The following is a 27,324-nucleotide window of genomic DNA, read 5'->3' on the forward strand; positions in this document are numbered from 1 at the left end:
TTGTCAATACAGTTTCTCAGGCTTCGGTTATCGGTTTATAGACGACTATATCAATCGCCAATCAGCTCGGTGGTATCTGCCAAGATTACGGAATTATATAAGAAAGAAATTTACGACCACTCGTTTGTAGTGCAAAGCTACAAGAAAATTCACACGAATTTTCGGGAAAGGAAGCTTTTATTAGTTGGCTGAAAATTTGTTCTTGTCCGAGGATCGCAGGCCAAGACCAGCGCCTTTCCGGTATGGTCACTCTAACTTTTGAGCTAACTAGAAAGTAAGCCTTTGCCAGCGCTAATGCAAATTCCTCGACAACTCCAAGCGCGAGGGCACATATTGCAAATCGGTCCTGCAGAATTCCGCAGGACTGGTGAATGAAGTGGTGAATATGTATGCTCGAAAAATGCTTTGTATACACGTTTGTTCCGCTTCAACTCGTCAGACAGACGCAACGGACCAACGAGAAACTGCTGCACAAAATTATTAACGAAGCGTTTTGGGCGTTTTGGACATAGTATATGTCCGTACCACGTACATGCCGATTTTTCTTGAGTGTTCAACTGTCGATACCAACTGAGGTCAGCTGAGCCGCGAAATAATTGAGGTTGAAATGATTGTTAGGCTGGCAGATAACTATTTCTAAACCGTTGATGGCACTATCATGCAAAGAGTAAGCGTACGTATACGTAAAATATTTGAATTTGCAAAGCGCATGTGATCGTAGTGATTGAAAGGTGATGTTTCCTCTATATGTGCTTGCTTTTTTCTGGAATAAACATTGTTACAAGTTATAGCGCCTGTCACGTTTTTCTCTGTCAGCGTTTTTTCGTGCGCTGATAAAAACCACAGTGTGCCGAAAATTGTTGTCTCGATTGCCCTGAAGCAACCATCGAACTTTATTTTTCAGTTTACGCTATGTGTTAATTGTTTTATGTATATATCCAAATGACAAATTATTACTCGTTTTATCGGGAAATAAAAAGATTGCACTTCTACATATCGGCGCGCATTCAAGTGGTGTCATATTCCTGATCGGTGTCATTGAATGGGCTCGTGGTGAATTCGGTGCTCCGTTCGTGGAAAAGCTTCGTCTTCGCCGGACGTGTCCGCCTGCTCGCTCTGGTCGGGACGTCTGTGGACTCCGTGCTGAAGTCCTGCAAAATGTCGTGAACCAACGTGAAATCAATGGGTCCAGCAGTTTGACACACTGAATGTGTGGCGCCGTGTCCGTAACAATAACAGTAGACTTCGGAATATGCAATGTAACATGCGGCGGAAACTCCGACGCTTTCTTTTGCTATATAAATAGAGCGAAGCTCCTTCGCCTGCGCGCACGTTGCCATGTGTCTTCGTGGGCTTTCATTGACGAGGCATCATTTATTCGACTTGCCTCAACTGCGCTCCTTATGTATATATAGCCCGAATTGAAGTCCATGCCGGAAGCAAAAATATAGTGCGTATGGATGACAGTGCATAGAAAATCACAATCACATCGCGAGCTTCAAGTGGATCAACGGGGGTTATAAGTACGTTCGCTTCAGAGATGTGCTGATTGTTTCACACGGTTTCATGAAACAGGGTCAGGTAGACCTCACTCAACCGTAGCTAGCCGTCTTTTCAGAATAAAGGCTGGTCCGCACGTGCAACTAGAGCAGGTCGCGTTACCAGGTCAGTCGCTAAGCAACATGGGTGCAAAATGACTGACCGGCTCAGTCGCTCGCCGCTCGATATTTTAGCCGCGCGACGGCAGTCACGCAGTACTGAACCCGTCACATTTGCTGCTAAAGGACGTCAGCTTATTTAACCTGGCCATGGCAATGCCAATAAAGTTGTACCCACCTATAACTATCGCGGTTTGAATGATACACCGGTAATCAAAACGCGAAGTGGCTGCATTGTCAACTTTGTATCTTTTTCTACAGTGGAATAACTAGCTTACAGCAATTCACGCATGCCGCATTATCGTTTATGTCAATCGATTCTGCTGTTTGGTGTCCGTGCCGAAAACTAACGGAATGTGAAATCCTTGGAGATAAAAAATTGGCCCCGTATCTGCATGTAATCTGCAAATGTCGTCGAAAGACGATAGGCTTGCGTGTGGAGAGAGTGAACAAAATATTTATTTGGCGTTCTGCGCAAGAAAATCGGTGAATGGTATTCCAGAGACGCTGCGTTAGAGTGTCTCGATCGTACAGCAGAGGCGAACGAGCGCATAAAGTCACGTCACACGTGAGACACGAGCGCCATCTGGCGGTTTCTTTTGGAAAACAAAGCGCGTAGCCGTGCGCGTCTGTCTCAGAGGTGATAAGCTGTAGAACGCGAGGTGGCGGGTAGGTGCCACCACCATCTCGTCTTAGCAAAGCGTTGGAAAAACTCCCCGTTCCGTGCAAGCGTTGCATGGTAAGCGCAGCGCGATAAGCACTACGGCCCTTAAAATTAGTTATGTATGCATTTCCTAATAAGAGATGCATATGCAGAATATATGTGTGTTTTTATGGTGCAACAGACATGCGCAATAATTGCTTTTTAGTTTACAATTGCACAAGCATGAACGCTTAACCTTGAGCAACATGGTGGTCGCTGCGGATGGGCTCGGCCGTTTCAAGTACCCGGTGCCGGTAGGAGTGGACAAACAGACAAATGTACAGACAGACAGACAGACAGACAGACCAAAATTTTTCCGTCGAAGGTCCCCAAGAAAGACTGTCGTCTTTAAAAAAGAAAACAAGAACTTCAAGTTGCTGAAACCCCGCCTACTACTTCGCTATATACCCGTTGCCGGTAGGAGTGGACAAACAAACAAATGTACAGACAGACAGACAGAGACAGACCAAAATTTTTCCGTCGAAGGTCCCCAAGAAAGACTGTTGTCTTTAAAAAAGAAAACAAGAACTTCAAGCTGCTGAAACCCCGCTTACTACTTCGCTATATGATTCACCACAAAATTTAAAGCTACTGCGGCAAAGCCAACCTTAAAAATTCGCAACAGCAAGACGACGATGGTTGCATCCGTTAATGCGAACTTCTTGACATACAATTTGAGTAAAAAATTAAGACTTGCAGTAACTTCAGCATCCAGAAACTTCAGGTGTTGTCTTACATTGACTTTATGGGGTGGTTTCGTGAAACCGTAAGGCTTTTCAAGCATGTTCGAAAAATCGGCAGCTTCTTCATCTTTATCACTGCTGTCTGTCGGTATATCTCGTCCGATATCAAAGTTTTTTCGCAAGAGCCTGCCGTCCCAATACTTTTCTTGTACTTCTGTTAGCAGTTTGTAGCAATGATCGGTTATAACCACGATATATTCATGGCACCTGAGTGTTGCTACAAGTGGGTTGAACTGTAATAGAGAGCGGACGGCAATTATGTGGGGCGACGAGTATAAGACTCACGCAGGTGTCTTGCGACGCATTGACTCACTTTTTGGCCGCAAAGCAAAAATGATAGCGCGAGCAGGGATAGTCGCGGGTGCCAAAAGACCCTTAAGGTATGCTCTGCGTTCCTCAAGAACATAAAACGATGAGCCATTTGGCGCGAACAAATATCACTTCAACCAAGTCCATCTTCACACACTCGCCGAATAAGTTTGCTCTTCTAGCTGTCTCCCTCACAGAGACCAAATTAAGCCCCGCTAATATGCACTGGAGCTTCTTCACTTCACTTGACTTCACTTTATTACCTTAAAGACTCCGGTGAAGGGGCATTACATAAGGGGTGGGTTAACAAATGGAGGTTACAGAGAGTGATCTTCTAACAAACATTATGTATTTATGTTTTGCGCAAACATTGATGAACACGTGATGATTGCAATGTCATGGGGAAGGTCATTCCAGTCCACTGCTGTGCGATGAAAAAATGAGGCAGCAAAAGTAGTAGTGCGAGCGCGTGCGCGTGCCATTGAATAAGGATGGGTTGTGCGGTGAGATATGCGCGTTGGTGGGATGACGTAAGGTGCTTGATTGAGGGAACTGTGAAAAAACTTGTGAAACAGACAGATTTCATTCTTGAAACCATGGTTTCACTGAAGCAGTTTCCACAAGTACTTTTGTCGGGACGTTAGCTTCAACGACGTTGTATGTTCAACGATTTCTCTACAAAGAATGTATATGTCATTCGAGCGGCGCCACCCTGTGTTCAAAAATGTTTCTACCGTTCAAGTATGTACCTTCTCTCGAATTCCGCAGCAAGAAATGCGTAAGACACTTTCTCGATCACAGCGATGCGCGTGCTGTATGATGCAGCATCTTAGAAACGAGAGTTTGTGCATATAGGTCAGGTGTGTGTGGGTGTGTGTGCTAACATATTTAGCGGCTAAGGCGTAGCGCTGCCAAGGTCTAGGACGTATGTTCGATAGCAGCCATGGAGGCCGTATTTTGATTGCGATGAAATGTAACAACATTCATGTACATAGATTAGCACGCAAGGTAAAGAAGGACACTAGGAGCTTGGATGTTATGCGGGGTTATTGTAGAGCCACTCTTTCATTTTGCGCCGTGGAATCCTATCGTTGCTTTGTACGGCAAACTACCAAATGTGATTTACAGTCAACAAAGCTCACCTCATCGTCGTCGTCGTCGGTGGTGCTCTCGACGACAGCCTCTCGCTCATTCTGTTACAGTGAATCAAAAAAAACGGCGAGTGAAAAGTCACAAATTATAGTGTTAGTAGAATGTGGAATGTATAAAACGTCTTCACAGATAAGTTCAAGGACAGTGCATCAATAGGCACAAAAAATATCGAATACAGACGGGACAGACGGGCTTGAAGCTATGGATTATGAATGTTTCGAGAATAAATGCTGGATACTGGATCGTATCTTCTCGAGTCGTTATTCCGTTCATGGCCTGCATGAACAACCGGACTTGACCGCCGAATCTCGAACTTCATATATATCAAACAGGAACTCACGCCTTGAAAGTTTGATCTCCCACGCGTACCTAATGCGAAGTGAACACTGTCATTGTGATGACCAAGCAGCGCTTATTTATTAAAAGCAATTTAATTATCATATTGGGCAGTTGCGAGGAGAGGATTGTAATGTGATCTGTTTGTTTTCTGAATAGTTTCCCTTGCTTCGCTGTCGCGTGTGATTGCGTATATTGAATGTGACCCGGCTTACTATTGCACCATTTAGTGGAGCGAGATGGCACACTTTGTCAACAAGAGACCCACCACGCAAACGCGTAAAATAATTCATGGGAACATCCGATGGAGGCGGAAATGTTGTAGGCCCGTGTGCTCAGATTTGGGTGCACGTTAAAGAACCCCAGGTGGTCTAAATTTCCGGAGCCCTCCACTACGGCGTCTCTCATAATCATATAGTGGTTTTGGGACGTTAAACCCCACATATCAATCAATTCATGGGAACACTGCGTGGAAATATTCGCTGTGCTACTTTCATGGTTCATTGAATGGTTGAATGCATATTTTTCGTGGCAGTGTCATTATTTACCTCGTATACCACTCATCTCGTGATTTTAAGTTCAGCATAGGCATCTTTACGTGGCTACTGAAACACAAGACGGACGAAATTCACCCGAGCAGTCGGCTTTACACAAACAAAAGCCATCGTTATATATATATATATATATATATATATATATAGTATAAAAAGAGGTCGACAAACGTGCGAAAAAACACTAGTTTTACTAACGTTTCGGCAGGTGGGCCTGCCTTCGTCGGAGTGAATTGATTCACTCCGACGAAGGCAGGCCCACCTGCCGAAACGTTAGTAAAACTAGTGTTTTTTCGCACGTTTGTCGACCTCTTTTTATACTGCATTTTCCACCGGATCCATTGAATATCACCCCACCATATATATATATATATATATATATATATATATATATATATATATATATATATATATATATATATATATATATATATATATATATATATATACAAGCTCATAAAAGAGTGTTCCGCACTCGCCGCCATAGCTACAGATGGCGCTAACTGACACTCCCACGTTTAAATTTACATATAAACCCAATAAAGTGGCGTGGCTGGAGGGAGAGCCGCCATGATTGCTCAGTGGTAGAACATCGAACGCGTTATTCGAAGGTCGTAGGTTCGATTCTGGCTCACGGCAAGTTATTTTTTCACCCACTTTTCTGTCTTCTTATCTACATTACATTGGTTCTACTAACTTCCCGTATACATTCCTTGGCAATATTGTATGTTAGGTCTCATATATATATATATATATATATATATATATATATATATATATATATATATATATATATATATATATATATATATATATTGGGGTGAAGCCTTCGAACAGTGGGTCGTCCTCTCCAGCGCCTTCTAGTGGGTTGCCCTTTTTAGCAAGAAGAAGAGCAGCTCGTGCAGAGAGTCGGTGCCCGCATTGACTGTCGCTGTCAAGCATCGTCGACAAGTGTCCGCCAATAAACGTCTTAACAATTTGGTGGAGAGTGCTGTGCCCTTCTAACACCTTCGGTTAGCATTTGATGCCCCTGGAGCTTCGATCCCGCACCGTGCCTTCTACCATGCACCAAGACGCCGCACAGCAAACGCTTCCTCCTGCGCCGACGCCATGTTCCGGTGTTCCCCGCCTCCGCGACCCTCCTGTCTTCACCGGCGCGGATGGCACCGACGTCGAGGACTGGCTTGCTATGTACGAACGCGTCAGCGTCCCCAATCATTGGGACGAGGCAGGTAAACTCGGCAACCTGGTTTTCTACCTCGCGGGTGTGGCCGGCATGTGGTACAACAACCACGCATCCGATTTCCCCACTTGGTCTGATTTTAAAACCGCCGTCGTCGACGTGTTCGGCCGTCCTGCCGTTCGTAAGCTCCAAGCCGAACAGCGGTTACGTGAACGAGCACAGCAGACCGGTGAGTCCTTCACAAGCTACATAGAGGACATCCTTGACTTGTGCAAGAAAGTGGACGCGAGCATGTCAGAGGCCGACAGAATTACCCATGTTCTAAAAGGCATCGCCGACGATGCCTTCACCATGCTCCTGGCCAAGAACCCTCGCACTGTGGCAGAGATCATTACACTTTGCCAAAGTTACGAGGAGCTGCGACGGCAGCGCTCGATGACCCGTCGACCACCCTCACGTGACGCTGATCTCTCAGCCTTGTCAACACTTCCGGACCACACCACCTTGCTCGCTGAAATCAAGTCATTCGTGCATGAGGAAGTTGCCCGCCAGGTCTCTTTACTGGCCTTTGCTTCCCCGCAACGTGCTGAACGGTCGTCAAGCACACTTCTGCCTCCCCTCCGCCGAGCCATTCAGCAGGAAATCGCTGAGGTCGTTCCAGAATATCACCAGCTGCCTCCAGTATCTACACCACTCAGTTACGCCCAAGTTGTCGCCAGCCCCCCCCCCCCCCCCCCCGATTCCTGTGACTGGCCCTCTTGGTTACACCGATACCATCGCCAGACCCCAGGCCTTCGGAGAAACTGTGCCGCCTACATATACCGACGTCATCCACGTGCCCCGTGTGCCACCCACTATGCAGTTATATCAGCAGCCGGCTCGTCCATCGCGTTCTTCGACATGGATGGGACCCGCGAACCGATGGCGCACTGCGGACAATCGCCCCGTCTGCTTTGCTTGTGGTTGCGTCGGTCACGTAGCACGCTACTGCAATCGTGTGCAGCGACCGCAGGTCGCCTCCAATTTTCCCAGCCAATCGAGCCGCTTTTATGACCAACCGCCACCTACGTCACCGTCGTCCCGCCGCGCTCCATCTACCCGCCGCTCACATTCTCCGCGACGTCGCTCACTGTCGCCGATGCGGCCACGTCCACTAGAGGGTGACCAGGAAAACTAGTCGTCGCAGTCCACGAGGCAAGGGCTGCGACGCTGTCGAACTGCGGAAGCCCTCAGGAAAGACCATCGAACGTGATAGACGTGCTTGTGGATGGTGTTCGTGCATCTGCCCTTGTAGATACTGGAGCCGCCGTATCCGTGATGGACGCAAAGCTTAGCCGATTACTGCGCAAAGTGACCACGCCACTTTCCGGGCTCTCCCTCCGTACAGCCAGCGCCCAAAGCATTCACCCTACAGTGATGTGTACAGCCCGCCTCATGATTCAGGACGTGATGTATGCCGTCGAATTCATCATAATTCCTTCATGCTCTCACGACGTCATCCTAGGATGGGATTTTCTCTCCCGCCACGACGCCGTCATTCATTGCGCACCAGCAGAAATAGAGCTGACACCATTCTCTTCTTTGACGCCGGCCGACAGTTCATCTACTGCAAGCAAGTTACTCGTCAGGGACGACACGCAAGTGCCTGCAAACTCGTCCGCGGCGGTGTCGGTCTCGGCGCTGTCCTTGCGCAGCGCAAACCAGGGTTCCCGGAATATGTCGTGGCGTATGCAAGCCGTACACTTACAAAAGCCGAGACTAATTACACCGTCACTGAGAAAAAATGTCTGGCAATCGTCTGGGCCCTTACCAAGTTCCGACCTTATTTATATGGTCGCCCATTTGATGTAGTCACCGACCATCACGCGCTATGCTGGTTGTCATCATTGAAAGATCCCTCAGGCCGTCTCGCCCGGTGGGCACTTCGCCTGCAAGACTACGACATCCGCGTGCTGTACCGCAACGGAAGGCAACATGCTGACGCCGACGCCCTGTCGCGCTCTCCCTTGCCTGACGACAATGCCCACGACTCAGCGTCTCACCTTGCCGTTTCTTCCATTAGCATTCATGCCGTCGCTACTGAACAGCGCAAGGATCAATGGATTGTCTCACTGTTAGACTTGCTGACTGATCCATTCACTACATCCACTCGCGCGTTGCGTTGTCAAGCCCACCATTTCGCCGTTCGCTACGACCTTCTCCACCGACGCAATTACAGCGGTGACGGCCGCCAGTGGCTACTAGTCATACCCCGCAGTCTGCGCTCTGACATTTGCGAATTCTTTCATACTGATCCGCAATGTGCGCACTCCGGCGTATCGAAGACTTACCAGCGCATTCGCCAACGGTACTTTTGGCGCGGCATGTACCGCTATGTGCAGAAACTCGTTCGCTCCTGCATAGAATGTCAGCGCCGCAAAACTTCAACACACCTGTCGCCGGTAGGTCTGCAACCTCTACCTTGCCCTGCCAGGCCGTTTGGGCGCGTTGGCATCGATTTGTATGGGCCACTTCCACTAACGTCGGCCGGTAACCGCTGGGCCATTGTTGCTGTGGACCACCTCACGCGATACGCCGAAACTGCCGCTCTCCCCGCGGCTACAGCGAGCGATGTGGCCTCCTTCCTGCTCCAACGATTCATGCTGCGACACGGTCCACCTCAGGAACTGCTCAGTGATCGAGGCCGCGTCTTCCTGTCTGAAGTCGTCAAAGCCATTCTCAAAGAGTGCAACGTTGTTCACCGCAAAACTGCCGCTTACCACCCGCAGATGAATGGCCTCCCTGAACGCTTCAACCGTACGCTCGGCGACATGCTCTCCAAGTACGTCGCCGCCGATCACACAAATTGGATTCCATTCTACCCTTCGTCACCTACGCATATAATACCGCCCCTCAGAGCACTACTGGCTTTTCACCTTTCTTTTTATTATATGGAAGGCACCCGTCGCACACCATCGACACTATACTTCCGTACAAGCCAGATCCGTCAGAGTGGGCGCCTATTTCTGCTACAGCCAAGCTTGCTGAAGAGTGTCGAGAGCTTGCAAGGACCTTTACAGCGCATGATCAAGAGCGGCAAAAAGGTATTCGCGCTGACACCAGCACTACTGCGCCCATGTTCCTCCCTGGAGCGCTCGTCTGGCTCTCGATCCCTACCACTTCAACTGGTCTATCTTCAAAACTATTGCCCAAATACGAAGGCCCTTACCGTGTCGTCGAACGCACTTCCCCTGTAAATTACTTAATCGAACCCATCGAACCATCTTCGGACATGCGCCGTCGAGAGCGCGACATTGTCAACGTGGAGCGCCTCAAAGCCTACCACGACCCGCTCATAGTAACCAGCTGCTAGGTCGCCAGGCGGCTCCCTCTTCGTACCCAGGGTAGTTGTGGTGAAGCCTTCGAACAGTGGGTCGTCCTTTCCAGCGCCTTCTAGTGGGTTGCCCTTTTTAGCAAGAAGAAGAGCAGCTCGTGCAGAGAGTCGGTGCCCGCATTGACTGTCGCTGTCAAGCATCGTCGACAAGTGTCCGCCAATAAATGTCTCAACAATATATATACATATATATATATATATATATATATATATATATATATATATATATATATATATATATATATATATATATATATATATATATATATATATATATATATATATATATATATATATATATATATATATATATATATATATATATATATATATATATATATATATATATATATCTCGAAGCGCTGCTCCTTCCCGAGGTTGTTCTACATTACTTTCGCGTTTTCTGCAGATTAATTTTAAGGCCCACCTTTCTGCTCTCCCTGTCTAACTCCGTAATCATGAGTTGAAATTCGTCCCCTGAGTTACTCAGCAATGCAATGTCATCGGCGAAGCGCAGGTTACTAAGGTATTCTCCATTTACTCTTATCCCTAACTGTTCCCATTCTAGGCTTCTGAAAACCTCCCGTAAGCACGCGGTAAATACCATTGGAGAAATTGTGTCCCCCTGCCTTACACCCTTCTTGATTGGTATTCTGTTGCTTTCTCTATGAAGCACTATGGTAGCAGTTGATGCCCTGTAGATTCCTTCCAGAATGTTTATATATACTTCATCTACGCCCTGATTCCACAGTGTCTGCATGACGGCTGATATTTCTACTGAATCAAACGCCTTCTCGTAATCTACGAAGGCTATGTATAGTGATTGGTTATACTCTGAGCATTTCTCTATTACCTGATTCATAGTATGAATGTGGTCAATTGTTGAGTAGCCTGTTCGAAATCCTGCTTGTTCCTTTGGTTGACTGAATTCTAATGTTTTCTTTACTCTGTTAGCAATTACCTTTGTAAATAGCTTGTATAGGTACTAAAGAGAGCAAGCTCATCGGCCTGTAATTCTTCAAGTCCTTGTCATCTCCTTTCTTGTGTATTAAGGTGATGTTAGTGTTCTTCCAAGACTCTGGTACTCTTCCCATCAGGAGACGCCTCGTAAACAGGGTGGCTAGTTTTTTCTAACACAATCTGTCCTCCAACTTTCAGCAGATCTGATGTTAACTGATCCTAACCAGCAGCTTTGCCTCTTTGCATGCTCTCCGAAGCTTTTCTGACTTCTTCTATCATTACTGGCGGGGTGTCATCTGGGTTACTGCTAGTTCCTATAGTATTAAGGTCGTGGTTGTCTCGGCTACTGTACAGATCTTTGTAAAACTCCTCCGCTATTTTATCTATCCTATCCATATTGGTAGTTATTTTGCCTTCTTTGTCCCTTAGTGCATACATCCGACTTTTGCCTATCCCAAGTTTCCTCGTCACTGCTTTGACGCTTCCTCTGTTTTCCAGAGCGTGTTCAAATCTCTCCATGTTATACCTTCTTACATCGCATACCTTACGTCTATTAATCAACTTCGAAAGCTCTGCCAGTACTTAGGGCAGGTAATAACCGCAGGGCCGAACCACGATATTGAAGTAACTAGAAAAATAAGAATGGGGTGGAGCACATTCGGCAAGCACTCTCAAATGATGACAGGTAGATTGCCACTATCCCTCAAGAGGAAGGTATATAACAGCTGTATCTTGCCGGTACTTAGCTACGGAGCAGAAACCGGGAGACTTACAAAGAGGGTTCAGTTTAAATTGAGGACGACGCAGCGAGCAATGGAAAGAAAAATGGTAGGTGTAACCTTAAGGGACAAGAAGAGAGCAGAGTGGATTAGGGGACAAACGGGTGTTAAGGATATCATAGTTGAAATAAAGAAGAGGAAATGGCCGTGGGCCTGGCATGTAGCGCGTGGACAGGATAACCGCTGGTCACTAAGGGTAACTAACTGGATTCCCAGAGAAGGGAAGCGGGTTAGGGGAAGACAGAAGGTTAGGGGGGCAGATGAGATTAAGGAGTTTGCGGGTATAAATTGGCAGCAGCAAGCACAGGACCGGGTTAACTGGCGGAACATGGGAGAGGCCTTTGTCCTGCAGTGGACGTAGTCAGGCTGATGTGTGTGTGTGTGTGTGTGTGTGTGTGTGTGTGTGCGTGTGTGCGTGTGTGTGTGTGTGTGTGTGTGTGTGTGTGTGTGTGTGTGCGCGTGTGTGTGTGTGTGTGTGTGTGTGTGTGTGTGTGTGTGTGTGTGTGTGTGGGTGCGTGCGTGCGTGCGTGCGTGTGTGTGTGTGTGTGTGTGTGTGTGTGTGTGTGTGTGTGTGTGTGTGTGTGTGTGTGTGTGTGTGTGTGTGTGTGTGTGTGTGTGTGTGTGTGTGTGTGTGTGTGTGTGTGTGTGTGTGTGTGTGTGTGTGTGTGTGTGTGTGTGTGTGTGTGTGTGTGTGTGTGTGTGTGTGTGTGTGTGTGTGTGTGTGTGTGTGTGTGTGTGTGTGTGTGTGTGTGTGTGTGTGTGTGTGTGTGTGTGTGTGTGTGTGTGTGTGTGTGTGTGTGTGTGTGTGTGTGTGTGTGTGTGTGTGTGTGTGTGTGTGTGTGTGTGTGTGTGTGTGTGTGTGTGTGTGTGTGTGTGTGTGTGTGTGTGTGTGTGTGTGTGTGTGTGTGTGTGTGTGTGTGTGTGTGTGTGTGTGTGTGTGTGTGTGTGTGTTAGTGCTTAGCATGTGTGCTGTCGCTTCAACTCCGGCTTTATAACGACCATTCCATTCCTGCCCCGAAAATTCTTGTACGGTATTCATGTAATGCAGTAGAGACCAACGATGCCTTTTCTCAATCACATCTAGCTTTGCATAGAACAACAAGGAGCATTCTCTGTATAGCTTAGCATTCAGAACATCCATCTTTTTTCGCGCTAATTTCACGCTGACAAAAGTTAACTTTTAAATAATATTAATTACCCACATATAGTCTTTTTAACCAGCCATGTACTGATGAAGGAGCACAGCTCGCGTGTTAAGATTCAAGAGCACAATTCGATGAGTTCTGAGTGGGACGGGAAAAGTGACAAAAGGCATCAAAGGTTGGCGTTCCTTAGCTGCAACGCGAATACGAGTAAAGGGGACCAACGTCAAAGCGCCTATTTGAATAAAGTGAAGGAACCAGACAGAGCAAGAGGGAAAAAGAACTGATGCCTTTGCGTATTAACAGTCCAATAGGATCAAGTGTAGCAATGGTTTTATATTTACGCATCCAGGCTTGCACCTCATAAGCCTATATAACACATCTTTTTTTTTCCTGACGGACGACATACAGAGTGGTGCCAGTGCTATATAATGACGTGATCGCTACAGAATTAACACATCAAGACAATGCCACAACATTAAGGGAGATGTTACGATGACGAGGCATTGGTGAAACCAGTTCGCTTATGTACAATTGAAATACTAAAAAAATTGTACTCACAGTATTCTCGTTGGGCGCCTTAGTTGCGCTGAAAGGGTAAAGATAGCACAGTGTTCACGCCATCTTTTTGTAAAGATTGAAAAGATAAAGTCAATTCAAGGCACACATAATACAAAACCAAATGAATACTTCGTTTTAATAATCGCACAGAAGCCTCGAGCGCCGAGCAGCAATTCGACCTAGAGTTTTTTGCAATTGATCGATTTTGCATGGACCAAAAGATGCCCCATGTCATCGCCATCACCTTAAAGGTACGCTGCAGTTCGAAGCGCCAGCGCACATTGTTTGGCGTGCATACCTTAAAAATTTCCGAGCCGAATAATGCCTTCTTAATACAGCCACCATTTTTGACTAAACGACAACAGAGGAAAATAGACAAAGAACCGATATCCAGTATAACGCCCACTTGTCACTAGTGTCTTGCTACCGAAGCACCATAACTCTAACCTAAAGCAAATATACGGTCACCTGCTGATAATGATTATATGTGGGATTTAACGTCCGAAAGCCACCATATGATTATGAGAGACGCCGTAGTGGACGGCTCCGGAAATTTCGACCACCTGGAATTCTTTAACGTGCACCCTAATCTGAGCACACGGGCCTACAACATTTCCGTCTCCATCGTAAACGCAGCCGCCGCAGCCGGGATTTGATCCCACGACCTGCAGGTCAGCAGCCGAGTGCCCTAGCCACGAGACCACCACGCCGGGGCCGTTGATAATGTTAATAATGTTAAAAATTAGGGGACCCTAAAGCTTCTCCTTTAGGACTGAAACACGAGAGCGACATCCTGTTCCTAGAGCGCACTTCTAACACTTAGTGCATGAAAACTTTTTGAATTCACCATGCATCAACTACGTGGCCTTAAGGAAATAGGCGCAGTAACGTGTGTGCGTTTTGTAGTGAGGTACTGGATTTCAACCACGGAGCCATTTTGATAATCATATGTTATGACGCTCGTTGGCAATGAACGCTTGTGCCCCGCAATTCTATACTGCAATATTTCTTGTCGCATTCTGAAGCATGTACGCAGGATGCATGTGTTTCTGAGGCATGAAACGTACTTCCACTGCATCTCCAAGCGGAGGAAGTTTTTGTGACTGTTTTCATAAGCAGAGGCGTAGCCGTGTGCACGCAAACGACCCCGGTTTAATACCCGCTTGGATCCATACAACCCTTGTTCAGTCCCTACTCAGCTCCAGAAATTTATAAATTATTTTGTTTGAATCGTTCTCGAGTTTTTAGTCAGGCATAAGGTGATGATTTTTCGCTCACAACCAAAGACGCCGACACCGGAATTTCTGCGAAACGAGCTCTTTAGGGTTCATACGAAGCAGCGCAGTAACATAACTGCGTCGTTTCTAAAAGAGGCTGCAACGTCCACATGTTTCGAATGCTGGATCGCGGTTGCTAGTGCTCACTTTAACGCAGAAATAGTGGTAGGGCCTGAAGGTCCCGCTGCATTTGCCTCAAATGCCACTCCGTAGCGCGATCTCCGTAACTTTCGAAAAAAAAAATAAGCAACTGATCAACAATCTTGTTCACTGCGTATTGCGATTACGGCTCAAATAAAAGATATTTGAGGCGATCGAACCGTCAAATTACCGAAAATTTTTCAATAAAGAGATCTCTACAAAAACCTTTGAAAAGTTGCGAAAGTTGTAGTGGTACTTCATCTTTCTTTTTTATATTTCATACTGGCCCTTGCTTAGTTTGGAACACTGCTCCATTACGAAGGTACTGCTGCATGGGCTGTCTCTTTTTACGTAAATAAACCATTGGAATCAAAGTAATATACGCGGAGCGAAGGGTAAGTCATAGGTGATAACTAAATCAGACAACATAGCAAAGCATCCAAGGAAGCTCGCATTTAGGCTGAGTTTGTCGCTGGTACAGTGTAGCGTATGCGAAAGTTTACTTACTTGGTGTCTTCTGGAAGAAAAAAGTGGAAGTGGAAGAAAAAAAACGAATGGTAATGACGGAATGATCGCTAACACTGCAAGGTATATTTAGTCACACAGTAGAAATACTTAGCAAAGGAAAACTTGGGCAGTGTAGAAGGCGTGATATCAGTATGTATGCTAAACAAAAAATTACTAGTCAGAGAAGGCGGTTTGGCAGACGACTGGGAAGCTGATGAGTCATACGGCGCTTATCACCTCACAAGAATGAACATTTCGATTCCCATTCTATGGTAGTAGGCAGGGTTAATCCTGTTTATGATTGCCCCGTGAGAAAGGTGGGTGAATGTGTAAAAGGTTTGCAAATACTTGTGCACAAAAGTGCACAAGTATTTGCCATCATCATTTTTGCCATCATCATTTTTAGATGACAAACAAAATCTATTCAATTTATGATGCGCCAAAGTTATAGTGCTGAAAACAGAGTGAAGGAGGCAAATAACAGCAGAGATGTTTTTTTTTTAATTGAGAATGGTCTACTGAGCGTGAGAAGATTCTCACACATATTTTCACTTCAGCCAGGTGGAACATTACGGATCCTTACCTCATCGTTAATAAGCTGATCCTATGTTGCCACGGAGCCCAATCAATCCCTTGAAACACTGTTACTCTAGTACGTCGTGTAGATAGCAGATTTTCTTTCCATACAGCGCAAAGCATCTAAATGGCTAACATAAAACAGAAGCGGTTATCACGATGATGTTAAGCTGGCTCAAACATATATAGGAAGCGATCAATAATAGAGCCCTGCAGTGCAGTGCAGTACGAAAAAGCTGGTCTTCTGACGTCATGTGCAACATAAATAATAGCTATGATTGTATACCTTGAGCTTTACAGCATGGCAGACTTGCCAGTCGGTCACTGCCATTCTCGTTTCGCTATAACAAGTGTTCTAACAAAGTTTCTTTCACTCACACAGACCTCACTACTGGTTCTCATGGATTCAAAGCAATGCACGTTTCGTGGCATATTGGCTGCGCTTGAATGAGGTGGCTGTCGAACTGTGCGCCACTACTAAAGGCACAGCGCCGCAGACTCTGTATTCGCCTGCTGTAGCAATAGCTGTCGCTGTGGCTGAATGCCTCCTTCACTGCTGTTCCATATATTTGTAATCGCTTTTACGATTCCTGGAAAAAATATTTTGTTCTTACCTGTCGATGTACTCACTGGCGACTGTTGTCCACCGCCAGCTGGGAATGATAAAGAAATACGCTTGAGAAGAAATGTGTGAATTGATTACAACTATACACTTGAAAGGTTAAAGTTAACCGTGCACGGAATATAAGCACGATTTTTCAAGTGTGATCATGTGATCATACTGTTGTGTTTAGGTATACGTCACACAATAACAATAATAATAATAATAATAATAATAATAATAATAATAATAATAATAATAATAATGGAATTCAGCGTAATGAAATGATGTAATGATTTAAAGAATGTCATAGTGGACACATCTTGAAATTTCGAACGTCTCGTGTTCATTAAAAATACTAAAGGGAAATAATTTACATGCCAGCGAAAAGGAGAACGTCTTAAACTTCATTATTACCAACATCAGTTCTCTACTAATCGAGAAATTAAGGTAATTTGACACCATATGCAGCACAAGTGTTGAAAGTATCCCAACGACGTCAACAGTACAAATAATCACTAGTAATGAAATCAGTGGCGATAAAAAAAAACCTCCCGTGCATTACAACACGTTATGAATGTCTGCTTGTCTGTTGTTCATTGATTCATCAAAAGAAAGAACCGCTTGGCGCTACATTGGGGAACAGAGTGACAGCTTCAGAAGTTCCATTTTCGTCAAACTGCGATTCACTCCCGCGGCCATTGTCTTGGTGTTAGTTTTGGTATCACGTACTGCTGTGTTTGTTGTGTACGGCCACAAAGGTCGCTGTGGCGGAAAGCTCTCTCAATTTTCGCATCCGCGTGAAGAATAGTGTACGCCACTTGAGCTGCAGCAAAGAAACCGGCATGGCTTTCTACGGTGTGCTGGAAAACCAGCCCCTGCGCTCGAAGTGACCGAGTGCTGTGCCTCTGCGCCAGCGTCGCGTGCCAGTGTCTCGTTGTCAGGTTCACCAACGACAACCGTCGCGACAAGTTTCAAAGGCTGCTGTTGCTGGTGTATCCCCCGCTACTTTTGCTCTGCCTATACTAGTGTCGGCAGCCGTGCATTAAAGCCTGAAACTTTGGGCAAGGCAGCTGCTACGCCAGGAAGCGCGTGTTCAGGCGGTTGATCTGAAGTGCATGTGTTAATTCCATGCGGACCGCTAAAATGTGATTTTATTCCAAAATAGTCATTTCCTTGGTGCGAAAGTAGCCCTACGAAGTCTCTGGACCACTATTTAGGCCACCAATGTAGATTTAATGTCTGTCTTCAGTGTCCCCTCAACGCGCTCTGACATAAACAGTCTATCCATTTCGGCTTCATCAAACTGTGGCCACCGCGGCCGAGAATGCACGCGTGACCTTACGGTCGGCGGTCGAGCACCGCTACACCACCACAGCGGGCAACCCAAGTACAAAGATGTTTGGGAAGATGCTGTTGCAAATATCTTTCAACAGGGCTCGCTGCGCGTTCCTGTTACGAAAGCCTTGCGGGAATGCTTGTCCTTATAATGAACATCAACCTATTTTATCCATACTGCAGCAAGAAAGCGTTTGCCAATTATGTCTGTATGATTTCCTCTTGAGCAAGCTCATTCTATTTTATAGCTCAAAACCTATTTAGGTTCCTGGTCTCCCATCGCTTACAGGCAGCGTACCTGCGCGCAGCGGCCATAATTGCCTTTTCGGTTACGGCAGTTTCACTTCTTGCAAAATCGGTGTGTAGCGCGTGGCTATACGACGCGGCTCAGCTTCACTGTTTTCTTGAAATATCAGCTGTTCCTGCGTGCTCTCTGATCGACATTGTCCTCTTCCCGGGCCTTCGTCGTACGCCTAGCATGTTTACATCCAAATCTATATTGAGACATTAAAATTGACCACTTCATACTTGTAATACGAGATACAGCTTACGGGTGGTCTGTTACAGTTACAGGGTAGGTATACCAAGTGGCAGGAAATGTAGCTGACCACGTTAGCTGACAAACGTAAAAGTTTTGCACGCATAAAACCGACCCGACTCGCGCAGAACAAGGTACAACATATATAGCACAGAGAGAGGACTACGTTCGGCAGTGAGCATTAGTAGCTGTCGATGCTCACCGACGATGTAGCCGATCAGGAGGACAGTCAGCAGCAGCGTCGCGGCCACGCCTAGCACGGTGTTTATGTTTATGTTGGTCGGCTCGTGCACCTCCTTGTCGTGCATGCGCTTCCTGCAAGGACCAACACAATTGTGGGAGGACTGCATACGTTGGCTTAATTCTCACCTTGGACAGACGCAGTTATTGATGTAAGTGCGGATGTTCAAAGACTATGATGACACCACGAACATGCGAAGCGTTAATTCGAGGTATTTTAAGTAATTATTTACTGAACTGAACTCACAGTCATTTACTCACATTTATGAATGGCTAATACAGTGATATGCATTCCTACAAATTTGATAAGTTTCAGAAATTTCTCGCATAGTTTGAAGAGGATGCCCCAACAAAACACTTGCTTTTTTTAAGCAGTTGTTGCTTTTTGAACAAAAAGCAATGCGACGCTAAATGGGAATACGGCGTATTCATCAAGGAGCTTCTATGTTCTCGAAGGAGTACATGGGCCAGATTGGCATGGCCATTGTATATGCTATCACAAGGATTGGGTATTATATAATACGCATGTGGTGAACTTCACATATATGTTTTTCGAGGCATCTCTTGCACTATTCTCATGTTCTCGCTTGTTAAATGACTGTTTTTCTTTGCCGTTGGCCACACGCCGTGCATTAGGTTGAACTGCGGAACTGCGGAACGTGGAACTGCGGAAGCCCCCTCATGGCAACACTTGTTCTCGTTGTCCTCCATGCCTCTCTATGTGGGAGAAAGGAGGATTTGATTTTACTTGTTTATCGTCATCATCGTCATCCACATGCAACATTAACAAAGCGCACCTAATATCTTGCCCATGCATCATGGCTACCTCGCTTATTCACGGAATGACGATGAAATGCTTAGGTGGTGTTCCCCTTTTTATCAGAGATTATGATTTATGACATTGTGTATAGCTCGCATATATGCTTGTATTGATTACCCCAAAGCAGTTAGGAACAAGCTCTATACACAGGCCGCCTCTCAAACATTAGCAGGGACTGCGCTGCGCATTACGCTCAAGCCTGGCACTTTGCTGTCATCACGGATCTGACGTTCACAGAGAACACGGATCCGCATGAAACGAAAAAAAAACGAATTGAGGAAAAATTGTCCCATCGAAGAAATTGGAGGGAAACGTATCTTCGCCTGCATACTTGATATACAGGCGTGCGCAAGAGGGGGGCAGGAGGTAGCTGCCTTCTTCCTCCCCCCTTGGTCGCCTAAGATGGGGGCAGGAGGCGCAAATTCTGTGCCATACATTAACCTAATAGGGTGAGTGCGCGGGTGCTGCGGCGAACCTTCCCCCCCCCCCCCTTAACGGGAACACAGCATACGACTGTATGGTGCCTGATGTACCTTTCTATGACCTTTTATATGTTCATTTGTTTCGTTCAATCGCAAGTCACAGTGCTTCCTTTTGATTGTTTTCCTCTTGCATGCCGCCGTTGAAACTGTCGCCCCCATGTTTAGCCGCGCGACGCTTCAGTTGCAGCTGACGGCCATGCGACGGCCATGTGTTCATGTCCTGGCCGCAAAGAAATGTGACAACTTAAAATGACTAGGAGCAGCGACAGAACGTCAGATTTATTTATGAGAGAAAGCTAATGACCTACAAGTCTTTGACCGAGAGTGCTTCAGTTGTTGGGAATCGGCGCATACAAATATGAATGTGACCGGAGCGTTATCAAGGACCGCATTTTTTTTTTTTTTTTTGCATTTTGGTAAGCCGAAATGGTTGCCACGGGTATTTCACATACGATGCCGAAACATGTTAGTGGTAAGGTCTTCGTCTAAAAACAGCAGAAAATTATTCTATATCACTGAAGTACGCCTAAGATTTAAACAAAGAATTTGCTAAACGCCCCGATTCTTACAAATTTCAAATACTATTCTTTAAAAAAAACTATTTTCAATCCCGCAACAGCTAGAAAGTGGTTCATTTTGTCCAGACACTCGTCAATAATCTTAATTAAGCAATGAACGATCAGTCAAAACAGAAACTGAAACAAGGAGTTTCTCTGTCCTTTATGGTGGGTATCGTATGACGTCAATAAATCTAAATCTGATGAAGTCACTAAACCCGCTACACACCACAACTACTGGCCAGGGAGAAAACACAGCTCACGTGCCTCTTCTAAGGCGCGAAAAGCTACAGTTGGCGATGTCATCCAACGCAGAATCAAACTGTACCAGGTTGTCTGAATCTACCAGTGACAAGTTCAGCGATGATTGCAGCTGTTTGAGTGCACACTTAAGACTCGACGTCAACGATGACTAACACGCTGTATGTAGCTCACAAAACTTAACTGGGCTCGCGTTGTCATGATTGCCCCTTAGGGGAGAGCACGCGCTGCATTTGTCTGCTGAGCAAAGCGGGCTTTTGAAAAGAATAGGCACTTGCGTCTCATACAGATGGTGGTCCGCCTTTACAAGTGTTATTTTAAAATGGGCTACCAATTTTGAAAATTGGTTAGCTAAAAACAAAGCAATTTACGGCTGTATAATTAGGCACATATTACCACAGTATTCACGAGAAGATATGTTCAAAGTTCTGTGGAAATTGGTGAGTATCAAGAGCGGACAGAACGTCTAAACAAGCTGGTGTGCTATGCGCGTCGAGTAGCTCCGCTGTGGCGAGTTGCATCGTACATTGCCAATGAGCGTGCGTTAGACTGAGTTTAAGTGACGGAAGTAAACTTAATTTAATCCAGCCACTAAGAGTAAGGACCACGCCAGTGACCAGGCTGATGATGAAGAATTATGTTGCGCATAAAAATGTGCTGCACGTGGAAAGTATCGCCACTTGTGTCCTTCACATGAGCTATCTTCGCACAACTACACTACTCTCCTTAAACTGTACGAAAGCGCATTGAGGCTTTCAGTCCGTATATTTATTAAAAAAAGACTCAAGTGCAGAAGTTCACTGCGAACAACACACCCGTATTGGAGACTGAAACGTCAAGAAGCCATGGCGCGTTATGACGATGATTATTCGGTTGTTAGGAGAATTCTGTTGTCTTTGATTTGTCTTTCCTCTTTTTGTTAGATACTGCTCAAGTATATATTGCGCGGTTCCAGAAAATAAATCTTGTTGTAAGTATGTGCCGCTGTCTGTTTCCTTCTTTTCTTGTCCCTCGTTATTGGCGCTGTATTTTATGTGAATCATGCCGTACCAACTCGCCCAAGCAACCACGTTAATTATTTTGGGGGCAGTTTTTTTTTTTTTATCGGTGTGTGCACGTTGTATTCAGTCATGTCCTTTTTCGCCAGACGAGTTTTTCCCAAACCTTCAACTTCAGTGAACTTTAGAACGCTCTCTTTTCTGGTCGATGAGGTGTGATGACATTTTATGTGGCTATCTGTGCGCAAATACAACATTGATCGCCGTCAGACGCGAGCGACCAAATTTAAGCTACCTTTTAATGAACGCAGCTAAAGGTCGGTGTGTTGCTGGGACACAACTTTCAGCTATTGTCGTTGCTCTTGTGTATACATAGAATGATGAGATATTACATTGAGCCGAATGCACAATCTATTTTTCTCTCTAGCTCTAGTGTATAGTGTGATGCGAGATTCGCCAACAACAATAAATCAGTCTGTGATGGTATCTTGGTGCAATTAACCGGCCGGCTGTCTCTGGTGTACCTATAGTGAACTGTACGAAGGGCAATTAGAGATTTCGCTTTTCATTGTCATACACAAACATGATGAGAACTTATTAAATCTTGTCAAGGTAATTCTAAATTCATTACAATAGAAAATATTTAGCGCAATTTGGAACTTTTTAATAGCAACACCCCCGCATTGACACGAGGGGTTCGGATCCCGGCTGTGGCGGCTGCATTTCCGATGGAGGCGGAAATGTTGTAGGCCCGTGTGCTCAGATTTGGGTGCACGTTAAAGAACCCCAGGTGGTCTAAATTTCCGGAGCCCTCCACTACGGCGTCTCTCATAATCATATAGTAGTTTTGGGACGTTAAACCCCACATATCAATCAATTGACACAAGTGGGGGGGGGGTGCACTTGAGTGGATGCATGTGTGAATGTAAACGTGTTTTTGCCAAAATTCCTAGTTGCGCTAATTATGCGCAGTAGAATCAGAACTAATTCAACAACTAATTAAGTGTTACGTGTACGGCGTACAGGCACGTGCACGACGTACGTGCTTAAAATTCGCTAATACTTTAACGAACGTGAAAATGCATCTTGTTCCCTCGCTCTCTGGATTTCGTGCCGACCGCTTGTGCCCCCGCGACCTCCGACGACAGCGCAGCTCTGGCTGAATGGCTTGCCCCTACGCCATCTTCTGACGCCTACAAGAGCTCTCGCTGAGTGGTGCCTCGTCCTCGAACTCCTGCGACCGTGTCCATCTTTCCTATCTTCTCCTTACTTCCGGATGTCGCTGCCCATGCGCCACGCTCTCTCCTTCCCCCTCTCTCTATCTCCATACCTTTTAATCCTATCCTTTTAATCCATCTTTACCCCCATTCCTTGTGAGCTACTGTTGAGGTGTCACACTGCGATGCAGACAGTTACGGGCCTCACTTTTATCTTCCTTTCTCTCTTTTAAAAATGACACATACATTTTCTCCTCCCGCGCAAATGAACGCCACTCACCTCAAGACGACGAGCGAATCCTTCCTGCCGAGATTTCCGTCAGTCGCAGCCGGCCCATCTGCCTGCAGAAGGAATGCGAACAACTAACGTGTACACGGAAGGTCCGTGGGACAGCATATAAATTGGTTCAAATAAAGTACACATTAAAACATGATTGAGGTAATTTTGAGCTAATTGGTTTCATGAGTATAACGTTAAACAAAGTTCTAGCGTTGCTTGCCTTAATTTTCTGGCGAAACACCGCGGATGTCATCACGAACTCGAAGCATACTCAATGCAATTGGTAGCGCAAAATATGGGGGCCACTTAATTTGGCATTTCCGAATCTGTGACTTCGCACACCGTTTGTGAATGGTGCCGAGTTGATGTTGCAGCCTGAAAATAAAGCGGAACGCGGCTCGATAAAAGCCTGCGGCATTAAGAAGCAGGGGCCACGCGTCCGCGTTACTTGTGTTGCACGTTTATACGTTGAAATGACCGCGTTCAATTAACACTAAGTGCGTGGTGTCACGACAAATTTCTCGACAAAAAAGGGCGTCACCTTAGTGGCGTGTACATGTTGCCTGAAGCGTGCTTGTTTCTAAGTGCGCAGCACTTCAGGGGACTGTGTTGTCGTGTGTTATCGTCTCACGCAGCGCCACGTAACCCTGACAAAACCACGTACAAAAAACAATTGGTTCCGTATCTGCATGTTACACTGCAAATGTCGTCGAAGGACGATAGACTTGAGCCCGGAGAGAGTGAACAAAACGTTTATTTGATGTTCTGCGCAAGAAAACCGGTGAGGGGTATTCTGAAGGCGCTGCGTTAGAGTGCTTCGATCGTGCAGCGGAGGCGAACGAGCGCATCGAGTCACGTCACACGTGAGACATAAGCGCTATCTGGTAGCTCGAAGACGAAGCGCGTGGCGTACACGCCCGTCTCGGAGGCAATAAGGTGTAGAACGCAAGGCGACGGGTAGGTGCCACCACCGTGTCGTCTTAGCAAAGCGTTAGAAACAATTGCCTTTTCGTCCAAGTGTTGCATGATCAGCGCAGCGTGATAAACGCTACGGTCCTTAGAATTGCTTATGTATTCCTTTTCTAGTAAAAGACACACAGAATATTGACGTGTTGTTATCAAGCCTCATATGAGCACAATAATTGCTTTTTAATTGACAATTGCACAAGTATGAACGCTGAACCTTGAGCAATATTGGTGGGTGCTGCGGATGGGGTCGGCCTTTTAGGGTATCGCCTGGTGCCTTTTAGGGTACAGCAAAGAGTGGACAAACAGACATATGTACAGACAGACCAACCAAATTTTTACGTCAAAGGTCCCGAAGAAAGACTATCGTCTTTAAAAGAAAAAGCAAGCGAGGAAAGAGAATAAAAGAGAAAAAATACTAAGAAAATAGAATTAAAAAACAGAGAGGAAAAAACTGGGAACGAGAAAGGGAAAAAAAGAGAGGCAAAAAAAAGAAAACTGAGGATGAACAATAGATTGCTGCCTAGCAGCACACTTCCTTTAATATCGGTGTGAAGCTGTACCTTAATCCTTTTACAGTGAAAGCTGTTAGGACATCGAAACAAGGTCCAATTCTGACGCCGCAGTTGTCCGCCGCCGTCGGTGTCCGTGTACCACCATCCCGCAAAATAAGAAAAAAAAACTAATATGAAGAATACTGAGAACATAATGGCGGTAGAACGCGGGCTCCCTGCCTCACATTACAAGTCCTTGCATAATGCCATGCAAGTGTATCGTGGGTATCACGCTTTTACAAATAATGGCGAATAATGGCATAGCGAACGCTTCTTTGCTCGACAAAAGTTATGATTTATGGCGCACTGGGCCCGATGCAAGTGTGCTTGTTCTAGTTGCGCTGGAGCATTTGAAAAAAACTCCTAGAAAGGCCACTTTTCAAGCTTTCGCTTATGAAAAAGTCATCCAACACACGTTGAAAACAGGCAGCAATTTCACAATATTTCTGAGTCATGCAAGAAATCAAGCTCGACTGGCGGAAACGAGGGCAGCAAATCGAGGCAGGGTGCCTTTTCTTTTTACGCTTGTTATAGCGAAAAAAAACTACTCCTGTTTATGCAAAAGGGCTAGATTTCATCGTTAGGTGTCATTGCACCTGTTAATAATCGCATTAACAGTCAAGCTGCCACGACCACAGCTCGGAAGAATACAAAAATTAGCCGCTCTACTCGCAGAGCTATTACCACGGTGAAGCTTATACATTTCTGCCGGCAGCAGCGTCTCCTGGTGGCGCGTGTAGTGGTCATCGCAAACAAGGGCGCCCTTTCCAACGCCGAATGACACACTTCCCATCTCTAATATGCTGTACTATAGGAGCAGAGTTACACTGTAGCACAGCTGCAGTGCCTAGCAAAGTTGCGCTTATGTTAGTTGTTCCGCAATCAAGCATCGTGCTCACCTGTCAAGGTGTAATGATGTGATGACAATTTGTCGCGTTTTTTTTTGTTTTTTACTAATCAGGATAATTGCCGAGGTTCTACGTGCCAAAACTACGTTATGTCTATGAGTTTGCTGAACACGTTTTTTGTTGCGCCAAGCTTGGAACTCGAAGGCTGGAAAGGAGGAAACATGGGCGCCACCAGACTGGCGCTCATCTGCCTTTCTTCCTTTGCCGTCTTCATGTTCCAAGCTTAGTGCAACAAATAACATGTTCAGCAACCTTACGCACCAACTAGCGCAAAAAAAAAGTTTTTCTGTGTTTATGAGCTGCCCAGTAATAAAGTTATCCAGAAATTTATTTATTTTATTTATTTGAAACACTTCACTGATTCCAAATAGGAGTATTATGTGAGGAGGCCTATACCAATGTTTTTATCAACAAACACGGAAACACCAAAATAATTCACAAGCCGAGTATACACTCACCAAATATGAGGAAAAACAAGCACTAATGATAAGAAACTTGTGGTATATATAATTAAATGGGTTCACATGTAAAAGAAATGTGAATTTCCACCACTTGGAGTGTTTTAAAGAGGCCATGACACCCAAATTTTGATCACAATTTGTGTTATATGTGGAATAATTCTCACTTCACAAGCGAGCTGGTTATATTTTAGCACATTCAATCGAGTAACTCACTTATAACTGAATATTTTTGCAAACACGTGAGCTGCGTGAGAGTCTGGCAACACCAGCGCTTTCGCGAGCCGTGATGTAACACGCAGATAACTCGGTGAGCGTCTCGCTTTCCAGCAAACGATATCGTTGCGTGGTCAGCTGCGCGTGAAATTGAGATCACTTAGCTTTCTTCACCTGACCACTGAAACTGAACGATATGCAGAAGCTGAAACCTTGGTAGAAGATGACGGCTCCGCGCTTTCCAGCACGTGACGTCACATGCTCCATGACAAAATGTTCACCGGTGGTGGGCGAATTTTAGAGCCGGTGACTTGTAGGTCGTGTTTTGCACGGAAATCTTTTTTACGACCCACTTTTCTAGTCTGTACACGCGTGGTACACCATCTTCTACTAGTTCTCATTGAAAACCAGAAATTGTCGGGAGACCATGACATGGCCCATTTTACATAAATTTTAAACTACACACACACGGAGCTCTAGCTCTACCTTTCCATTGAAGTATGACCTCCGCGATCAGGATCGTACCCGGGTCTTTTGGGTGAGCATCTGGCGACCTTAACCACTATGCCACCGCAGTGGTCGAATCATGGTCTCCAAGCCTTTCGCTTATAACAGGCGCATTCGAGAAGTCGGAAGCGACAACTCACCATTGCTACGCCCTGCTGCTGCTGGCTTCCAGGGAACGCTGCCATGGTGCTGAGCTTGCGATGGCCACAACCGAAAACAAAGCGATGCCTTCTTTTTCGTCGTCTTCACTCAGTCGTTGAAGGTGAAGCGCTGGCGCGCGCGTGGTATAAGAGCTTAGTATAGCTTGACAATGTAAACACGAACATTCTGCAGGTAATTTTCGCTCGAACACGTATACTAATAAGAACGAAGCATTGAAAGTTGAGGAGCTTGATAATACCGTGAACTATGCCAGTAGTCAAGCATGAGCTC

The 27,324-nt window shown here is 45.7% G+C and overlaps 1 protein-coding gene across 1 annotated transcript; it reads right to left on the reverse strand.

Annotated features, from left to right (window-relative positions):
* Nucleotides 1-385: 385 nt before the first annotated feature.
* Nucleotides 386-27,113, reverse strand: LOC142803433 (uncharacterized). The gene is made up of 7 exons (XM_075888557.1): nt 27,033-27,113; nt 23,284-23,345; nt 18,631-18,743; nt 16,566-16,604; nt 13,451-13,478; nt 4,556-4,606; nt 386-1,151 (listed from the first exon to the last, which is right to left on the reverse strand). The coding sequence occupies exons 1-7, from the start codon at nt 27,075-27,077 to the stop codon at nt 911-913; spliced, it is 579 nt and encodes a 192-aa protein (XP_075744672.1). The 5' UTR covers nt 27,078-27,113; the 3' UTR covers nt 386-910.
* Between the last annotated feature and the right edge of the window lie 211 nt (nt 27,114-27,324).

Source organism: Rhipicephalus microplus, chromosome 3 (genome assembly GCF_043290135.1).
Source record: "Rhipicephalus microplus isolate Deutch F79 chromosome 3, USDA_Rmic, whole genome shotgun sequence".
NCBI classification, from domain to species: domain Eukaryota; kingdom Metazoa; phylum Arthropoda; class Arachnida; order Ixodida; family Ixodidae; genus Rhipicephalus; species Rhipicephalus microplus.

Coding starts and splice junctions, on each gene's coding strand:
- LOC142803433 (XM_075888557.1), bottom strand. CDS start 27,077: ATGGCAGCGTTCCCTGGAAGCCAGCAGCAGCAGGGCGTAGCAATG. Junction 16,605..18,630: donor CCTGATCGGCTACATCGTCG/GTGAGCATCGAC, acceptor TATCATTCCCAG/CTGGCGGTGGACAACAGTCG. Junction 13,479..16,565: donor GCCAGTGAGTACATCGACAG/GTAAGAACAAAA, acceptor TTACCCTTTCAG/CGCAACTAAGGCGCCCAACG.